Source organism: Pararge aegeria, chromosome 17, assembly GCF_905163445.1.
Source record: "Pararge aegeria chromosome 17, ilParAegt1.1, whole genome shotgun sequence".
NCBI lineage: Eukaryota > Metazoa > Arthropoda > Insecta > Lepidoptera > Nymphalidae > Pararge > Pararge aegeria.
Window position 1 is genome coordinate 2,069,758 of NC_053196.1, and position 16,302 is coordinate 2,086,059.

A 16,302-nucleotide genomic window follows, 5' to 3' on the forward strand; every position below is an offset into this window, starting at 1 on the left:
AGAGCGAGTGAGAGGCACGCGTCCGCCTAAGAGCGAGAGAGACAGATATAAAAAGTGAAAGGCATGCGTCCCTTTGTAGTAAACGCTGTTTCATTGTACGCAAATGTATTGCAAGTTATTGTATGTATATTTGTATATAAATACGTATGTATGTGTAAAGGTAAAAATAAAATTTTGTTAATATGAAATTCAGTGCGAGATTCTTTGTATAAATTAATGTTTTAAATATAATTCTTTGTATAAATAAATGTTTTAAATTGTTACTATTATTTCATCCTTCTTCCTACTATACGAATGAATATTCACATTAAAATTATTTTACCACTCAAAGTCGTTGTCACGTAAAACTTTCGCCCGTATACCGACTTTACAGGCAACCAATTTTTTTTACAAAAAAATGTTTTTCAAACTAGGTACTTATGGAATGTTGTTTTATTTACATTAGTTACATAAAACGGGCCAAAAGGTAACTAACACTACAATAAAGCTACTTCATAAATTGTTCGAAGGCACATTTTTTTTATAGAATGACCTAAATATTATTGATTTAAAACTCTGACACTATTTTTATACTAAGTATTTCACTAACAACCGCAGTAACAAATATGATAAAAATCAACATTTCCGCTATTTCTAACAAGTTTTTTTCTTCATTAATTGTAAACTTTGTGAATTCAAAACTCTGCAATTGAATTCTTATGAATGAAGCTGCAAAGTTCTGTAAGCAATTGCAAAGATTTTTTAGATTATGTATAGGAAATGCACGAAATAACGATTATGACGATACAGATTAAAACCAGTTCTACAGTTACAACGATCGATAATGAAATCGATATTTACATGAAATGTTACGTTTTTTTTTGGTTTAAATCACATTAAGTATGGTACTGAAAATATATTTGTATTTATCTACACTCCGCTCTTTTTGCGGCTTGGTCTCATATTGTGTACGTTGATGTAATATTGCTTCTTTCCCGGACTGACCCGCAATGATAATCCTATATTAATATTTGGCGGTCACTACTTAGTACTTAGAGAGTTCACGGCAACACTATGTTAGAGCCCACACAAACTGATATAATTATACTACGCGCGTCGTTAAAAACCAGTTCGTTTGAGCTGTAGCGAGCGAGAGAGCACTACTGCAGTGACGTCACGCGGGCTATAAAACGCCGCGCGCGGGGCATTCGCCGCTCAGTACTTGGGCGCCACCCGCGGCGACGACAGCCGCGGCGAGCGGAGCGGTGAGCGGCGGACCTCGGGCTATGGCATCAGTCTTTTGAAGCCCGCGCCATCGTGACCGAGCTTCAGCTCCTCATACAGAGAGGGATCGACTTCCCTCGCTGCAGCTGTGGGGATTGTCGGTCCAGGGTTCTGAGTTTCTTGTCTCCACGCTGTGCTGATCGATACGCCATTACCGATCCCGTTATCTCCATTCGCGACTACGTTACCATTTAAAATTGTACCCTGCAAGAATTCGTTTTATTAGTCTTATGCTCAATACTAAGCCTAGGAAAGGCTTAAATCGGGTGTCTATAGATTTGGGTGATGCGTAGAGAAAAACAAATTTTCCATCAACTGTTCGATGACGACTAACGACTTTAGGTGCCATCTAAAGTTACGACACCGATTCGGCGTTGCACAATGTTTAGGGAACTCGTAAACTGACACTGGACAGATGAAGTTTTTTTTTATTAACTAAAATTAAGCGAAAAATTAAAAATATGATAATAAAAATACAAAATACCACACGTTGTGGCAAAAATTATAGACAAGATAGGTTAAATGAGTTGTCTAGTGAAAATCGATTTGTGAATGGTAAATGTATGCCTAGGAATATTCTTTGATTAGGCGTTACTTATTTATGCATTGCCTTGTTTGGATGGATGTTACTCGTCCACGGGAGAATGGAAATTGGCACAAAGATAGTTTGGAATGCATAGCTTACTGGGGAAACTATTGTCTTAATGAATTTGTAATAAACGCGAAGTCGCCATAAGTATAACATAAGGTACTGAACGACATAGATAATGTCATTGGGATCTTAAATACTGTATGACGTCTACTTCGACTTCTGTGTATAGAAATGTTACAGTTAATTTATAAAGTGGGTAAATAATTAAACTTTTGATAAGTATAAATTCATATTTGCCAGATATTTATGTTCATGACATTGAGTGTGGGTATTTTGATATGAATACGACTGCATTATCATTGCACCGTAGTCCGGCATGGATTCGAACGATGCAAAGATACCTCCCGGTGTCATAGTCGTTCATCAGAAAACTACTTCAAATAGGGTGTTGTGGACAGTGATCAAAGTAATAAAGCAAATCTTACATTGACTACAGTGTCTGGGTTAGGCTCCCTGAGGTAGCTGGGATTTTCAAACGCAACACCTCCTTGGGCTTTTAGTCTTAGATTCTGAAAAATAAGAATAACATGTCAAAATCTTTGGATTAAAAATTAAACCGGATGATGATGATACCAAGTATGTATTTATTTATGCTCTTAATTTGTACACCACATCATTCAGAAAGAAATAAAAAAAGAACAAACACTTAAGAATGCAGTGGGATACAAAAGGCGGCCTTATCGCTAAGTAGCGATCTCTGCCAAACATCCTTAGGATAAGGAAAACTAAAAAGAAAAACGAAAAGTAGAGGTACACTACGAGTAACTTCAAACTAATACATAAACCGGACTACACAAATACAACAATACTATTGATAAATATACAAAAAAAAAAAAATACATATTTAACATACCATAAATACTTAAATATATGTCAGAATGGATAAATAAATAATAGTCGTATTTATTGAGCGAGATGATGATCCTTAACAGTCATTTTGAACCGTCTTCCCAAAGGAGGAGGTTCTCAATTAGTCGGAATCTTGTTTTTTGTATGTATGTTACCCGGTTACTCAAAAACGTCTGAACCGATTTAAAAAAATTGTTATTTGTTTTAAAGGGCATACTTTCCAGGTGGTCACATTTTATCAAAATCGGTCGAGCTGTTATTAAAAAAACAACAATAATGTAATCCAAAGTAGCAAATATTTGCCTATAAAGTTCATTATTTGGCGTGCGCTGAGAAAAGTATTGATTATAATAAAAATATGTACTACATGATTAATTACTCATTATTATCTACAAAAAAGTCCGCGAGGGAATATATCTAACTATCATATTCACAGGTCACAATAGTAGCGTTTATGTTCTAAAATTTATTGAGTTCGCCGGTAGAAACAAGTATTTTTGCTTTTTAGTTCCTAGGCGTATGTGGAAGTCGGTTTTTTTAAATTATTAAAACCACATTATTAAATATGTCTAGTGACTTCGACTGTCTTATGTTCAATGGGAGTTCATTCCACAATTCAGTAGCTTTGACAGTGAACGAATGCGCTTTTTAGTATGCAGCTATACTGAGCCAGCTCCTTTGTCACACATTTTTTTTTATACTTTAACAAATTTATGACACAAATGTAACATTTTACACAAATGTGTGACAATAAAGCCGATTTTACTTTCTTTCAAAAAATGCTTGTAAAACTTCGTTTTATGCTAGTTATATTTTCAGTCTAGGATAAGAATTAACGGAACAAGAGTGCAAGGAAATATCTTAAAGAAAAGTTTTACCTTTTTATGCTTATAATATAATAACGAAGCGAGAAGCATAGCGGCGACCAGGATGCACGACGTCGCAACTCCCACCGCGAACGCTGTTTCGGAGCCTTCAACCGGCGCGGCCGCTGCACCGGTCTCTTGGCCAGCCGTCGTGAACATTATGGGCTGGCTGAGAGATGACGTACCTGAAAAAAAATCATATATACATTCAAATCAAATCAAATACACTTTATTGTACACAAAATACAAAGCAATAAAAAAATAAACAATTAAAATTAAAAAAAGGTACAATAGGCTGGATACATTGGACATTTTTTTATAGTATTCAAATCTTTATTGGAAATTCATGTAGGCTCATCACAGGTACTTATGAAGCGTTTATAAAAAACGTATCCTCATCATCATATCAACCTATTACCGGTCCACTACAGGGCACTGGTCTCCTCACACAATGAGAAGGGTCTAGGCCATAGTCCACCACGCTGGTCCAGTGCAGATTGCCCTTGAGAAAATTATGGAGAACCCTCAGATATGCAGGTTTCCGCACAATGTTTTCCTTCACCGTTGAACAAGTGATATTTTAATTGCTTAAAACGCATATAACAAGCCCATTAATTTCATAACCATGTTAAGGTAGTTGTGAAAAAATATATAATCCGCCATTTTGTGACAGCGGCCATATTGAAACAATTTCATCAAACTTAGCTAGCTTCCTAGCTACGTTTAGCCCGACTAATTTACCTTTCAAATGAGGAAAACAAAATCAAAATTAGTTACATACACACACAGACAAGTTAAACTTATAACACCCCACGATTTTGGTCTCAGAGGTTAAAATGAAGAAATAGAGATAATAAGAGCATCAAAATCACTACACGATTCAATGTCGCCGTAACCGACAGCAAGGATGTTCTCTCAGTGTTCTATTAAATAGTAAAACATTATTTTACTTAGAGTCAAAAGTGCAAAATACATCTGTGGTAAAAAAGTTGAGGTCAAAGTCATTTGAACTCTCATATTTTATATTAACTTATTATGTTTTTTATTTCAACCGTAGTTTAAGATGATGATAATTCATAACTTACCGACATCGTTAGCTGCCTTCACAACACATTCGTATCGGACATCGTCCTGCAGCCCAGTTAGAACCACGCTGGTCTCGCTCGTGTCCAACTTCTCGGGCACCTTGGCGCCGTAAGCTCTCCAGAACACTCGGTACAGGTACACCGTTTGCGGGTTCTTTAGAGGCGGCTCCCAACTACGGAAATATAGTAGTTATGCTTATTTGATTAGATAGTTTGAAAGTTATGTAATTAGATAGTTTGAAATCACAAAATATTTGATATACGCACTGATGTCCGAGGTTCAAGGGGTATAAAATATTGTTTATATGGACGTGACGTAATAATTTGAATTCGGCATTTCCTCTGTCATTGAGGATTCCTCTGTCATTATCTAGATTTAGCAGTTTTATTCATTGAAAATAAATTTACTCACGTTTTTCATAATACATGGATCATTAGATACGTATCATTAGATAAATATAATATTTTAGCGATTCTTTGTTACTGTCATCATGCCTATTACACTAGAAAAAACATAACAATACCTTAACAGTACGGAATTTGGAGTAGGGGCCGCGTGTGCCTTCAAGCTCCTGGGCGGGCCAGGCAGCTTGGCACCGGAGTCTCTGAAGCAGGCCAAAGCTCTCCTCGCGTGTTGGAGGGCACAACTCTTGGCGACGGTGCCACCGCGGCAAAGTTCCAGACAATTCCGGGGAACGCCCCACGACGCGCAACAGCTCCGGTGATCTGAAAGGTTTATTGTTAACATCATGTAACCTTACTCTTGCTCAGTTAAAAAATAATCTTTATTCCGAATTCAAACTCCTAATTGTTCTACTTTAAGGTACGAGTACGTACTACTACAATTTTTATGTATTCGTATGATTTAATTGGTGTATGTGTTATTTTCTTTTTAGTTTTAAGTTTACGAATGTGGTTATTGCCATCATCTCACTACCGTGTAATTCTTATGTACGCATCAAAAGTGCCACCGATGGCCCATAGGTGGCACTTTTGATGCAGGCCGATACAGGCCTACTTGAATAAAGATATTTGTGACTTTGACTTTGACTTTGACTTTGTGCTCATTCTAAGTATGAAGTAAACTGTTTGTTTAAAAAAAAACATGCAGTATGGCGGTTATTCTTAATCCATTTCCCTAATCGGATACTACGCGACATCGTACCGGAACGCTAAACGGTCTGGCGGCTCGTCTTAGTCGGTGTGGTACTAGCCACAGCCACAGCCAGCCCAGAGTAGAGAAAAATATAAGTTTTATAAATTCCTGCCAAGGCCCGAGCAACTGACCTCCATATATAAGCATGTAAGACCAAAGTGCTCAACGCTACTTCGTTACATCGCTTTTTGTATGAGCATAATACAAGTCGTTTGCCAAATTGATATAAAAAATAACACTTATATATATTTATTATACCTTGATTATGTTTATTTTTATTATCTATATGTTCATATATGTATGATTGAGTATATATTAGTTTATTATTTTATATTTATTTATTATATTTTTCTTATTTGTGCAATTTTGTTTATGTATTTGTATTTAGCTATTTGAATGTACGTTTATAATAATTTTACACCACCTGTCCGCTCTCTCTCATCTTGTCCTAATCCAAAGGTTGCCTGGCAGAGATCGCTACTTAGTGATAAGGCCGCCTTTTGTATTCTACTTCTGTCTTTGTATTTCTTTTGTTTTTTTATTTTCCTAACTTCATTGTGGTGTACAAATAAAGAGTTAAATAATAATAAAAAATAACACTACAATTGCAGTAATATCAAACAAACAGAAATAATAAAATTTAAGGAACGCTCGCTTTAAAAACTCGTGTTTTTCCAAATGTGGATATATTTGGAATATTGAATTGGTCCCGCGAGCGTATTTTTAATAAAAAGTAACAAGAGCTATTTCAGCATACAAACAAATATGAGGTTGAATCTTATTATTTCTAACTAAAGATAAATTTAAAAAACCCCCGACTTTCAATATAGTGTACATTATTCTACTAGTTAATCCTTTTAAATTCATACCCATATTAAGGGAGTTGTAATAAAAATGTTATTCGCTATTTTCTGGTGGCGGCCATCTTGGATTTGAAATTTGTCATAGTACATAGTATTCTACTAGTCAATTCTTTTCATTTAATACCGATATTGAGAGAGTAGTGAAGAAATAATGAATCCGCCATTTTGTGATAGCAGCCATCTAGGTATCCAATAAAATCAAAATCGTCACATCCGATTACACACACACGCCCCGACGTTTTTGCATCGGGTGTTAATAATATAAACGTTGGTTGGTTTTTTCCTCTTTCAGCAACTTGCAGCAACGGAACATTTCATCGATGGGGTTTTGGTGCGATAGTTTAAGAGCCGCAAAGTGACATAGACTGTTTCTTATCCCGGGAATAAATCCACGCTGACTAAGTATCTGGCTATGCTTATAAAAGCAAAAGTGTGTTTGTCTGTTTGTCCTTCACTAAAGCAAGGATGTCTTTAGATAATAAATTTAAATAAAGAAAAACATGTGTGGAACGAAAACTGTGCGATTTTGTACTCGCGTCTTTTCTGATCATCTATAAATGTCGCACTTACGATTAAATCCTAACTACGTCGGTCGGAACCGAGCAGACCGCATTGCAAAGGCATAATAGTTTTTCGTTGCGTGACGACTTTTTACAGTAACTACTAACGCAACCTGCTTTAAGGAAATTCGTACCAAAAATCTTAAAAATTACCAATGAAATATATACGTTGATTAATTTATGAACTCTTCATAAGTGCCTGTGATAGGCCTACATAAATAAAGAAATTTTGAATTTGAATTTTGAATTTTACGCTTGCTTATCTTATTTGATTTCTTACCAATATTCACAATTATGTTACTCATATAAATTTTCAGATGTTTTGAAAGAATATTTTTATCAATACACATCTAAAAATGGTTTTCATTTACATAACTAATGCGATTTAAATTAAAGTTAAAATTTTAGTCGTATAATAGGGGCGGGATAACAAATTCAAAATTAATAATATTGCGGTTGGATTCAAATGGAATAAATTCTTGGAGTTTATTGCCTAGGGTCCTCTTTATATTAATTTACATTTTCACTTTAATGAACAGATGCTTGTAATATCATTCATGTTGTATAAATTAAATTTACGCGTGCGGATATTGCACGAAGGTATGCTTTCAAGTTCAACAATTTAAACTCAGCTGTATGAATCTTAAATATAGCGTGACTAGTGTGCCGAAAGTTATCAATGACGAAAAGTTTTCAAAGCACTAAGGGATATATTGCAACGATAAAATTGGATCTACAAAATGGGTTCTATCAAGTAGCAACATCCCTTTAGTTATTGGTTCTTATTATTAAATAAATAAATAAATAAATAAATAAATAAATATACTACGACAATACACACATCGCCATCTAGCCCCAAAGTAAGCGTAGCTTGTGTTATGGGTACTAAGATGACTGATGAATATTTTTTATTAATAATATACATAAATACTTATAATATACATATAAACACCCAGACACTATTATAAATTCAGTCCAATACTAAAAGTAACCTTTTTTGTACGCTGATCCATTTGAATATAAAAATAAATATTCATGACATGTACGAAGTTTAAATGTATATACTACTACTGTATACTACTGTTTTATTCTTATTTTAACACTATTAATGTATTTAAATTGAAGCGGTGATAGCCCAGTGGGTGGGACTTCGACTTCACTTTCGGGGCCGAGTTCGAATCACAGTACGCCCTTCTAACTTTTCTCAGTTATGCGCGTTTTAAGCAATTAAAATATGACTTGCTTCAACGGTGAATGAAAACATCGTGAGGAAACCTGAATGCCTGAGAATTTTCCGTAATGTGCTCAAAAGGTGTGGTGAATCCACTAATCCATACTGGGCCAGCGTGGTGGACTACGGCCTTTTCCCCTTCTCATTGTGGGAGGGGACCCGTGCCTGTAGTTGGCCGGTAATAGATTGATATGATGATGCTTTCATCTTTCATCTCTCACAAGATAGAAAAATGAATGTTAAAATGTAAATTGTTGATATTGGAAAAGAGCAACTGCTGAGTTTCTTGCCGGCTTCTTCTCGGTAGAATCTGCCTTCCGAACCGGTGGTAGAGTCACTACAAACAGACAGACTTGACGTTTCAAAAGTGCTTATATTAGGCCTACTTGAAAAAATGAATTTCGAATTTTTAAATTTTTGAATTTGATGTTTATGAATGTATTAAAGTTAAAGGAAATGTACCTGATCCATCAGCGGCGCACTTCATGAGCTTGTCGAAGTCGTTCATGCACTCCGGTCGATCCATGATGTTGTCCATGTCGAGGTGGAAGCTGCAGGCGTCGATACATGACGCAGATACGTTCATCTGTAGCAAGAAAAAATCAATCATAAATCATCATTCATTGTCTTTGACCAGAATAAAAATGATTCTTTCGTCAATGCAAATTCAAAGTTCATTTATTTCAAGTTGTGTGTGTTTTGACGACCCTGGCGCAACGGTGAGCGCTGTGAATTTAAGCAGGACGACCCGGGTTCTGTTCCTAGCAGGGTCAATTTGGTAACTTTTTGGTAGTTACCAACCACCGACAAAGACGTGCCGCTAAGCGATTTAGAGTTCCGATGCGATGTCGCGTAGAAACGTAGAACGATTAGGGGTATGACTACCATAGTTCCTAACCGGTTAGCCCGCTACCATCTGTGACTGCATCATAACTTACCACCAGGTGAGATTGCAGTCAAGGGCTAACTTGAAGTGGAACTAGAAAAAAAATGTAAGAACTTATGAGACTTTAAGTATGCCTGTTTGTTGACCCCACTACCGGTCAGAAGGCAGACTCTAACGAGAAGGAGCGGGCAAGAAACTCGGTAACATGTAGGCATTGTTTTCTATATGGGAATTAATTACACAATATAGGAATGAATGCCAATGCCAATCGTCGATTCGAATTTTCGGAAAAACGCAGATGCTAGCATTTTGTTTTGGTTCCAATATTTGTATGTGCGTGATTTTTTTCTTGTTACACGGAACTTCAAGGCCGTATAGATGATAGTGATTATCAAGAAAATAAATCTGTGTCATAATTTGCACCTAAGAATATTTAAATTTGGGCATTGACTAATCACTCTTCTTGTAATTACGTAATCTGTTTTCACAATATTATCATCTATGATTATATTCCATACAATGTGTCTTGGTCTTTACCTTTTTTGGCATTACCTTAACTTTTTGGTCAGAATTGTAAAACGTACAATCATGCTTCGGCAGAGTATGATTTACATTTCTAATGAAAATCTTTTATTTCTAACGTAAAAATTATGTTAAATAATAAAATTGGTGCCGAAACCCGGGAATATCTTATATCTCATATATATATTTCTTGTGTGCGGGTGTATGTCACTGAACTCCTCCTAGACGTCTGGACCGATTTGAATGATTTTTTTGGTATACGTTTGGGTGGCACCCTGGATGGTTTAGATTCGCAAATTAGCCCGACAGATGGCGCTGGGGTCCGCTTGTATTATATATATTTCTTGTGTGCGGGTGTATGTCACTGAACTCCTCCTAGACGTCTGGGCCGATTTGAATAAATTTTTTGGTATACGTTTGGGTGGCACCCTGGATGGTTTAGATTCGCAAATTAGCCCGACAGATGGCGCTGGGGTCCGCTTGTATTATATATATTTCTTGTGTGCGTGTGTATGTCACTGAACTCCTCCTAGACGTCTGGGCCGATTTGAATAAATTTTTTGGTATACGTTTGGGTGGCACCCTGGATGGTTTAGATTCACAAATTAGCCCGACAGATGGCGCTGGGGTCCGCTTGTATTATATATATTTCTTGTGTGCGTGTGTATGTCACTGAACTCCTCCTAGACGTCTGGACCGATTTGAATGATTTTTTTGGTATACGTTTGGGTGGCACCCTGGATGGTTCAGAATCACAAATTAGCCCGAAAGATTGCGCTGGGGTCCGCTAGTATTACATATAATACTTAACAGTATCTTGTAATAATGTGTCTAGGGTTTTCCTTTCTTCTTATTAAACGCGCCTTTTATTACTATAAAATATTGATTTAAAACGTTACTGCATGCGGAAAGTCAGAGCAATTGCAATTTGGAGTAACAATATAGGTACTATTTTGTTTTTTTCCAAAAATATATCCGTAACTATTTTAATAGAAACCCTTCAGGAATAGGGGACGGAAGTTTGCATCTTAACTTAATTACTATATTAAATATTCAAATAGCCTGTAATATTAAAACAATCATACAACAATTTCAATTATCAGAACAAAAGCCTGGCTGGCTGCGATTCAATTTTGCAACAATAATACTGTATTCAGTCTTATAACGGATTCCGCCTAAAATAAACTTATAATCTGCCTCAAGAACGGTAGGGATGACTTCGTTAAAGAACTTTGCAATATTATGTATATTTACCTACATCTAGTTATTATAAGTTTGTTATCTGTTCTCTTGAAATGTAGCGCTTTGTGATTTTTGCACGCCTCATAAGCGAAGCGTTGAGGTGGGTATTTTTGTAATTTATATCAGTTGTAATTTTTTTTGTTATTATTTTGTGCAAAAAGACTTTCTATTCATTTGTGTAACTTTCTGTGGTGTGCAATAAAGTACACATTCATCGTCATCATTCAACGATGTTTTCATTCACCGTTATAGAGAATGATATTTATTTTTAATTTTGACGGCCGACTAGCGCAGTGGACAGCGACCCTGCTTTCTGAGTCCAAGGCCGTGGGTTCGATTCCCACAACTGGCAAATATTTGTGTGATGAACACGAATTATTTTCAGTGTTTGGGTGTTTATCTTTGTATTATAAGTATTTATGTATATTATTCATGAAAATATTCATCAGTCATCTTAGTACCCAACAAGCTACGCTTACTTTGGGGCTAGATGGCGATGTGTGTATTGTCGTAGTATATTTATTTATTTATTTAATTGCTTAGTCATACATAACATCAAAAAGTTAAGAGGTGCCGAATTTCGTACTCAGATTTTTACCGCTTTTGCGAAAGTTTTGCTTAAATCCCACGGGAAACATTTTTTTCTGGACTTACCAGTATCCTACGTCTCCAGGATATAAGCCATCTCTATGCAAACGGTTTTACGGTCTATATATATAAATATAGTAAAACCACACACACACACAGAGAGAGATACATATTTAACAATATGTATATATATAATATAACAGTTAATTAGGGTATTTTATAAACGCATGTAGGGTTCGCCTCCGTTTCCTACTTTCCACACTTTCATTAAAATGTATAATACTCAAACACATTGTATGTGGATTATTGGCATGCCAGTCATATGCCAGTCATGTGCCATTAATGTGCCAGGTATATGCCAGTCATATGCCAGTCATATGTTTGCCGTATGACGCTGAATTCGTAATGCTTTTAGATCAATGCAGGAGCTTGAATTTATAAGATTGACAACGAATTAATTTTGAATGAATGAATGAATATACTTTTATTGTACACCACATAAACATAACAAATTAAAAGAAAAAATTAAACAAAAGGTATACAATTTGGCGGCCTTATCGCTACATAGCGATATCTTCCAGGCAACCAAAGGCGTTAAAAACAGCTCAAGAAGAGAGGTAGGTGGTGCATTTAACTGTACTGTGTTGCAAATAAACATGCATAAACCTAAGTATATATACAAATATAATATGTACATATAACAAACTTACAATAAAATATATAGATAGTGATAATAATTAATATATACCTATATAATTAATATCAATAATAAATAAATATATACAATATTGTCAAACAACAAATAAAATAGAAGGGAATAGGCAAGTTAAAGATCCGCAGATGCAGACAAAAAATGATCTTTGACAAGTTTTTTAAAAATGGTAATAGACTTATTTTTCATAATATCTCAAGTATTTCCGCAAAGTAACGCCTGCTTCTATCCAATAGACGAATTAATACTAGCACAGAAAACAATCAGTAGTCTAAAACATTCCATTATTGGACTAAAGGTCTCCCTAGACGGGAGGGTTACCAATTATGATAACTAATCTTTTCTCATAATGTTCTTTGTGCAGAGTAAGAATGATTAATGACTGATGTCTATTTTCACTTAACGTAGATATCGCCTAAAACGAATGCATAATGATCTAGGCGATGTCTTTAGAAAAAAAATGTTTCACTAACTCATAGATGATAAATATTGTTGAACGGTTTAAGTGTGTCTAGGAATCTCCTTAGATTTGGCGTTACTTATTAAGGCGTTGCCTAGTTCGTAGTTAGTGAAAAAGGATATTAGAATTTTTATGTACAAATTTGTGTGAACGAAACCCAAACGAACCAATTGCGGATAAAAATGTAGCGAAAATAATTTAGCCTATCATAAACCTTACTTGATTGCAGCACGCCGTGACGTTGTGGTGCGGTGCGTTGTTGCGCAGGCGCACGGATACCGGCCGTAGAGTTTTTCCGAAAGCGTTCTCCGCGTGGCAGAAGTAATCACCCTCGTCTGCTTCTGCGATCTTCTTGATTATGAGCCGCATTGTGTATTTTGTGGGCTCCTGAGAAAAAAAAAAAACTTTTGCTATTATCATATTAAACAAAAATTCTTTGTTATGTAGGCCTATGAAGCATTCATACATAATTTGTTCACGTTCGTGCAATCGTTAAATTAAAAATAAACGAGGGGAATTTGGCATGTTTCCTCAAAAGCCCCCATATAATATTATCCGTAGAATATATTGGACGTTTTACATACAGGATTTGTTTTAATTCTAATACATACTTTTTGTTAAAGTTAAGTTTTTACTTTAGGGCGGGTAAAAATAACTCTTATTTAATTTGTCTCTATGGTAAAATGTTTAGTCATGAATGTTTAGCTTTAGATTTTTAGCATTTGCTAACCAAATAAATAATAAAAAAAGGAAATCCGCCAAATTTAGGGATATGCACATAATTAAGAACATTAAGAACCCACATTGAGCCATAATGGATGCAAGCATATTATGTCCAAAAACAGTGAAAATGCCCCGCAACAACTCACTTCGCACCCGCGAATGTGAAATGTTGCTAGCTCACAACTTTTTCTATTTTTCCCATTTTATGGCTACCGTTTAGAACACTAGAGGTAAACTATATTACCGTCAACTGCTAAATGGAATGAAATGAAGTGAAAAAAACACTACTAAGGTGGAGTGGTTTTGATGCTTCAATATTGTTCGTGTACACAGTTTATGTAGGTTCTTAATCCTGTGGGGATAAACCTACTTCTATGAGACTAGGACAGACATGACAGGTTGACGAAAATGTTGCTAAGAAGAAATTATCCATAATCCGTATGCATTGTACAGTAGACCTTGAAACTGTCTATTAATAGACTTTTATGCTCACAAAGTCGCTTCTTAAGACAATAGAATGTCAATTGGCCCCGTCTCCCCACAAGTGTCCCAACGACTCAAATAGTTAAGCCGAGTCATCCATTCGCGTACAAATTAGCTCGCCAGCCCGCGCGGGCTAAGAGCAATCATTAAATCTGACCTTCAGAAACCTAGGCTGTTCATTGTTTACGATCGTTTTGCTGTGATGGCGCTTTACAGACTTTGCATATGAGTTTTTTTTTTTCTTCTGGCTTTACACGGATTAGCCAATGTCAGATATATATATGTTTAATGAATGTTAAAGAAGCTTAAAATATAAAACATCAGGAGAAATTGAGTGACAAAAGAGCTATCATTAAATCTGACCTCCAGAACCTAGGCTGTTCATTGTTTACGATCGTTTTGCTTTGATGGCTCTTTACAGACTTTGTATATGAGATTTTTTATTTTTCTGTCAGACAGATTAGCCAATATCAGGTGTATTTATGTTTAATAAAAGTTAGGGAAGCTTAATATATAAAATATCAGGAGAAATTGAGTGACGAAAAGGGCGGGAAACATCGCACATGGCGGACGATGCCCCAAACTCTTCCCTAAATCTACCATAAACTTGCCCCGAAGAAGACTGGTGCCGTTTATCACATAGCAGTACCATTTACCACACTTAACCAGTAGGCTATTACCGCTTTCAGATCGAGTATATTTCATTAATTATTGCAGTCATATAGCTAAAAATTACCTCTAAATTACAAAATTTTAAAGTACCTACGATACTTACTTCTGGATCAGCAAGCAGTTGGATAGTGTAGTTGGGTCCATCTATTACAGATATCCTTCCGTTGGGATCTCTCCAGAATGCAACCGTGGGTTTGGGCAGGGCCTCCACCCTACATTCAAGGATCACGGAGTCTCCAGCTGCTGCCATCGTGATGCCTGACGCTTGAATTGTTGGTACGTCTATTGGACAAGAAGGTCATTTTTAATAGGACCCACAACAAAGGATATTCATGGATCAAAATGTTTCTGGAAGTTTTCCTTTGTTCAAAATGATTATTATGATTCCTAAGGTAATTTTGGACCCAATTTGGACCAATGCATAAGTTTAAAGAATGTGTTAAAACACATTTATTACAGCGAGGTTATTATACAATTGATGAATTTCTTAATGACAAGGTTGTTTGGAAGCATCCGGCTCCGCTTTCATCTCTCACAAGATAGAAAAATGAATTTTAAAATGTAAATTGTTGATATTGGAAAAGAACAACTGCTGAGTTTCTTGCCGGCTTCTTCTCGGTAGAATCTGCCTTCCGAACCGGTGGTAGATACACTACAAACAGAAAGACTTGACGTTTCAAAAGTGCTTATATTAGGCCTACTTGAAATAAATGAATTTTGAATTTTTGAAACAAATGATCCTTACGCGATATATTAATCTTCCTAGATGCCTGCATCGGTGTTCCGTACCCGTTGTCAGCGTAGCAGGAGATAAGGTCCATGTCGCGGGTGACATTGTGGACTACGGTCACCATGTGGCGGGTGACCTCCTGGCGTACCAGCCGACCTGACAAGGGAATTACATTAAAAAAAAAGAAAGAAAAGTTTAATATTTTTTTTGGAACACGTCCTTCAAATTCCGCCATGTGTCCATTAACCTGTAACGTAGGTCCTCATATGGTGCCTATAATAACACCGGCTACAGTAACCTTCAGAACACAACCAATGATTGTCTCCGGCAGATATTAGCATAGCGTAGCACTTCTCCGGACTTTCCAGTCCCGTAGTCCGCGTTTTTCTAGGTTTATGAAAAATCAGGACGATTACACAACGACATTATGTGGTTTTAATACATAAAAAAACCGATTTCAACATACGCCCAGGAACTTAAAAACAAGAAATACTTGTTTGTACCGGCGATCTCATTAAATTTTAGAACACAAACGCTACTATTTTGACCTGTGAATATGATAGTTAGATATATTCCCTCGCGGACTTTTTTGTAGATAATAATGAGTATTTTAATCATGTAGATATTTTTATGTATCATCAATACTTTTCTCAGCACACGCCAAATAATTAACTTTATACTTGGTTTTTTTTATAGGCTTCAGTATTTTGAGGAATAGAAGCCTATTACTTTTCACGGTATGTAGTTTAACTATTGTTT

General features: G+C 35.9%; 1 protein-coding gene across 3 annotated transcripts in view; it reads right to left on the reverse strand.

The window, feature by feature from the left end:
* Positions 1-354: 354 nt before the first annotated feature.
* Positions 355-16,302, reverse strand: part of LOC120630837 (Ig-like and fibronectin type-III domain-containing protein 1) — a 225,004-nt gene continuing 209,056 nt past the window's right edge. For all 3 annotated transcript variants that reach the window (XM_039900132.1, XM_039900133.1, XM_039900131.1), the window contains 9 exons: positions 15,559-15,699; positions 14,917-15,095; positions 13,155-13,322; positions 8,988-9,111; positions 5,240-5,441; positions 4,716-4,888; positions 3,643-3,815; positions 2,341-2,424; positions 355-1,467 (listed from right to left, as the gene is read on the reverse strand). In XM_039900132.1, the coding sequence (XP_039756066.1) occupies positions 1,264-1,467; positions 2,341-2,424; positions 3,643-3,815; positions 4,716-4,888; positions 5,240-5,441; positions 8,988-9,111; positions 13,155-13,322; positions 14,917-15,095; positions 15,559-15,699 (1,448 nt within the window). In that variant the 3' untranslated portion in view covers positions 355-1,263. The remainder of the gene's footprint in view (positions 1,468-2,340; positions 2,425-3,642; positions 3,816-4,715; positions 4,889-5,239; positions 5,442-8,987; positions 9,112-13,154; positions 13,323-14,916; positions 15,096-15,558; positions 15,700-16,302) is intronic.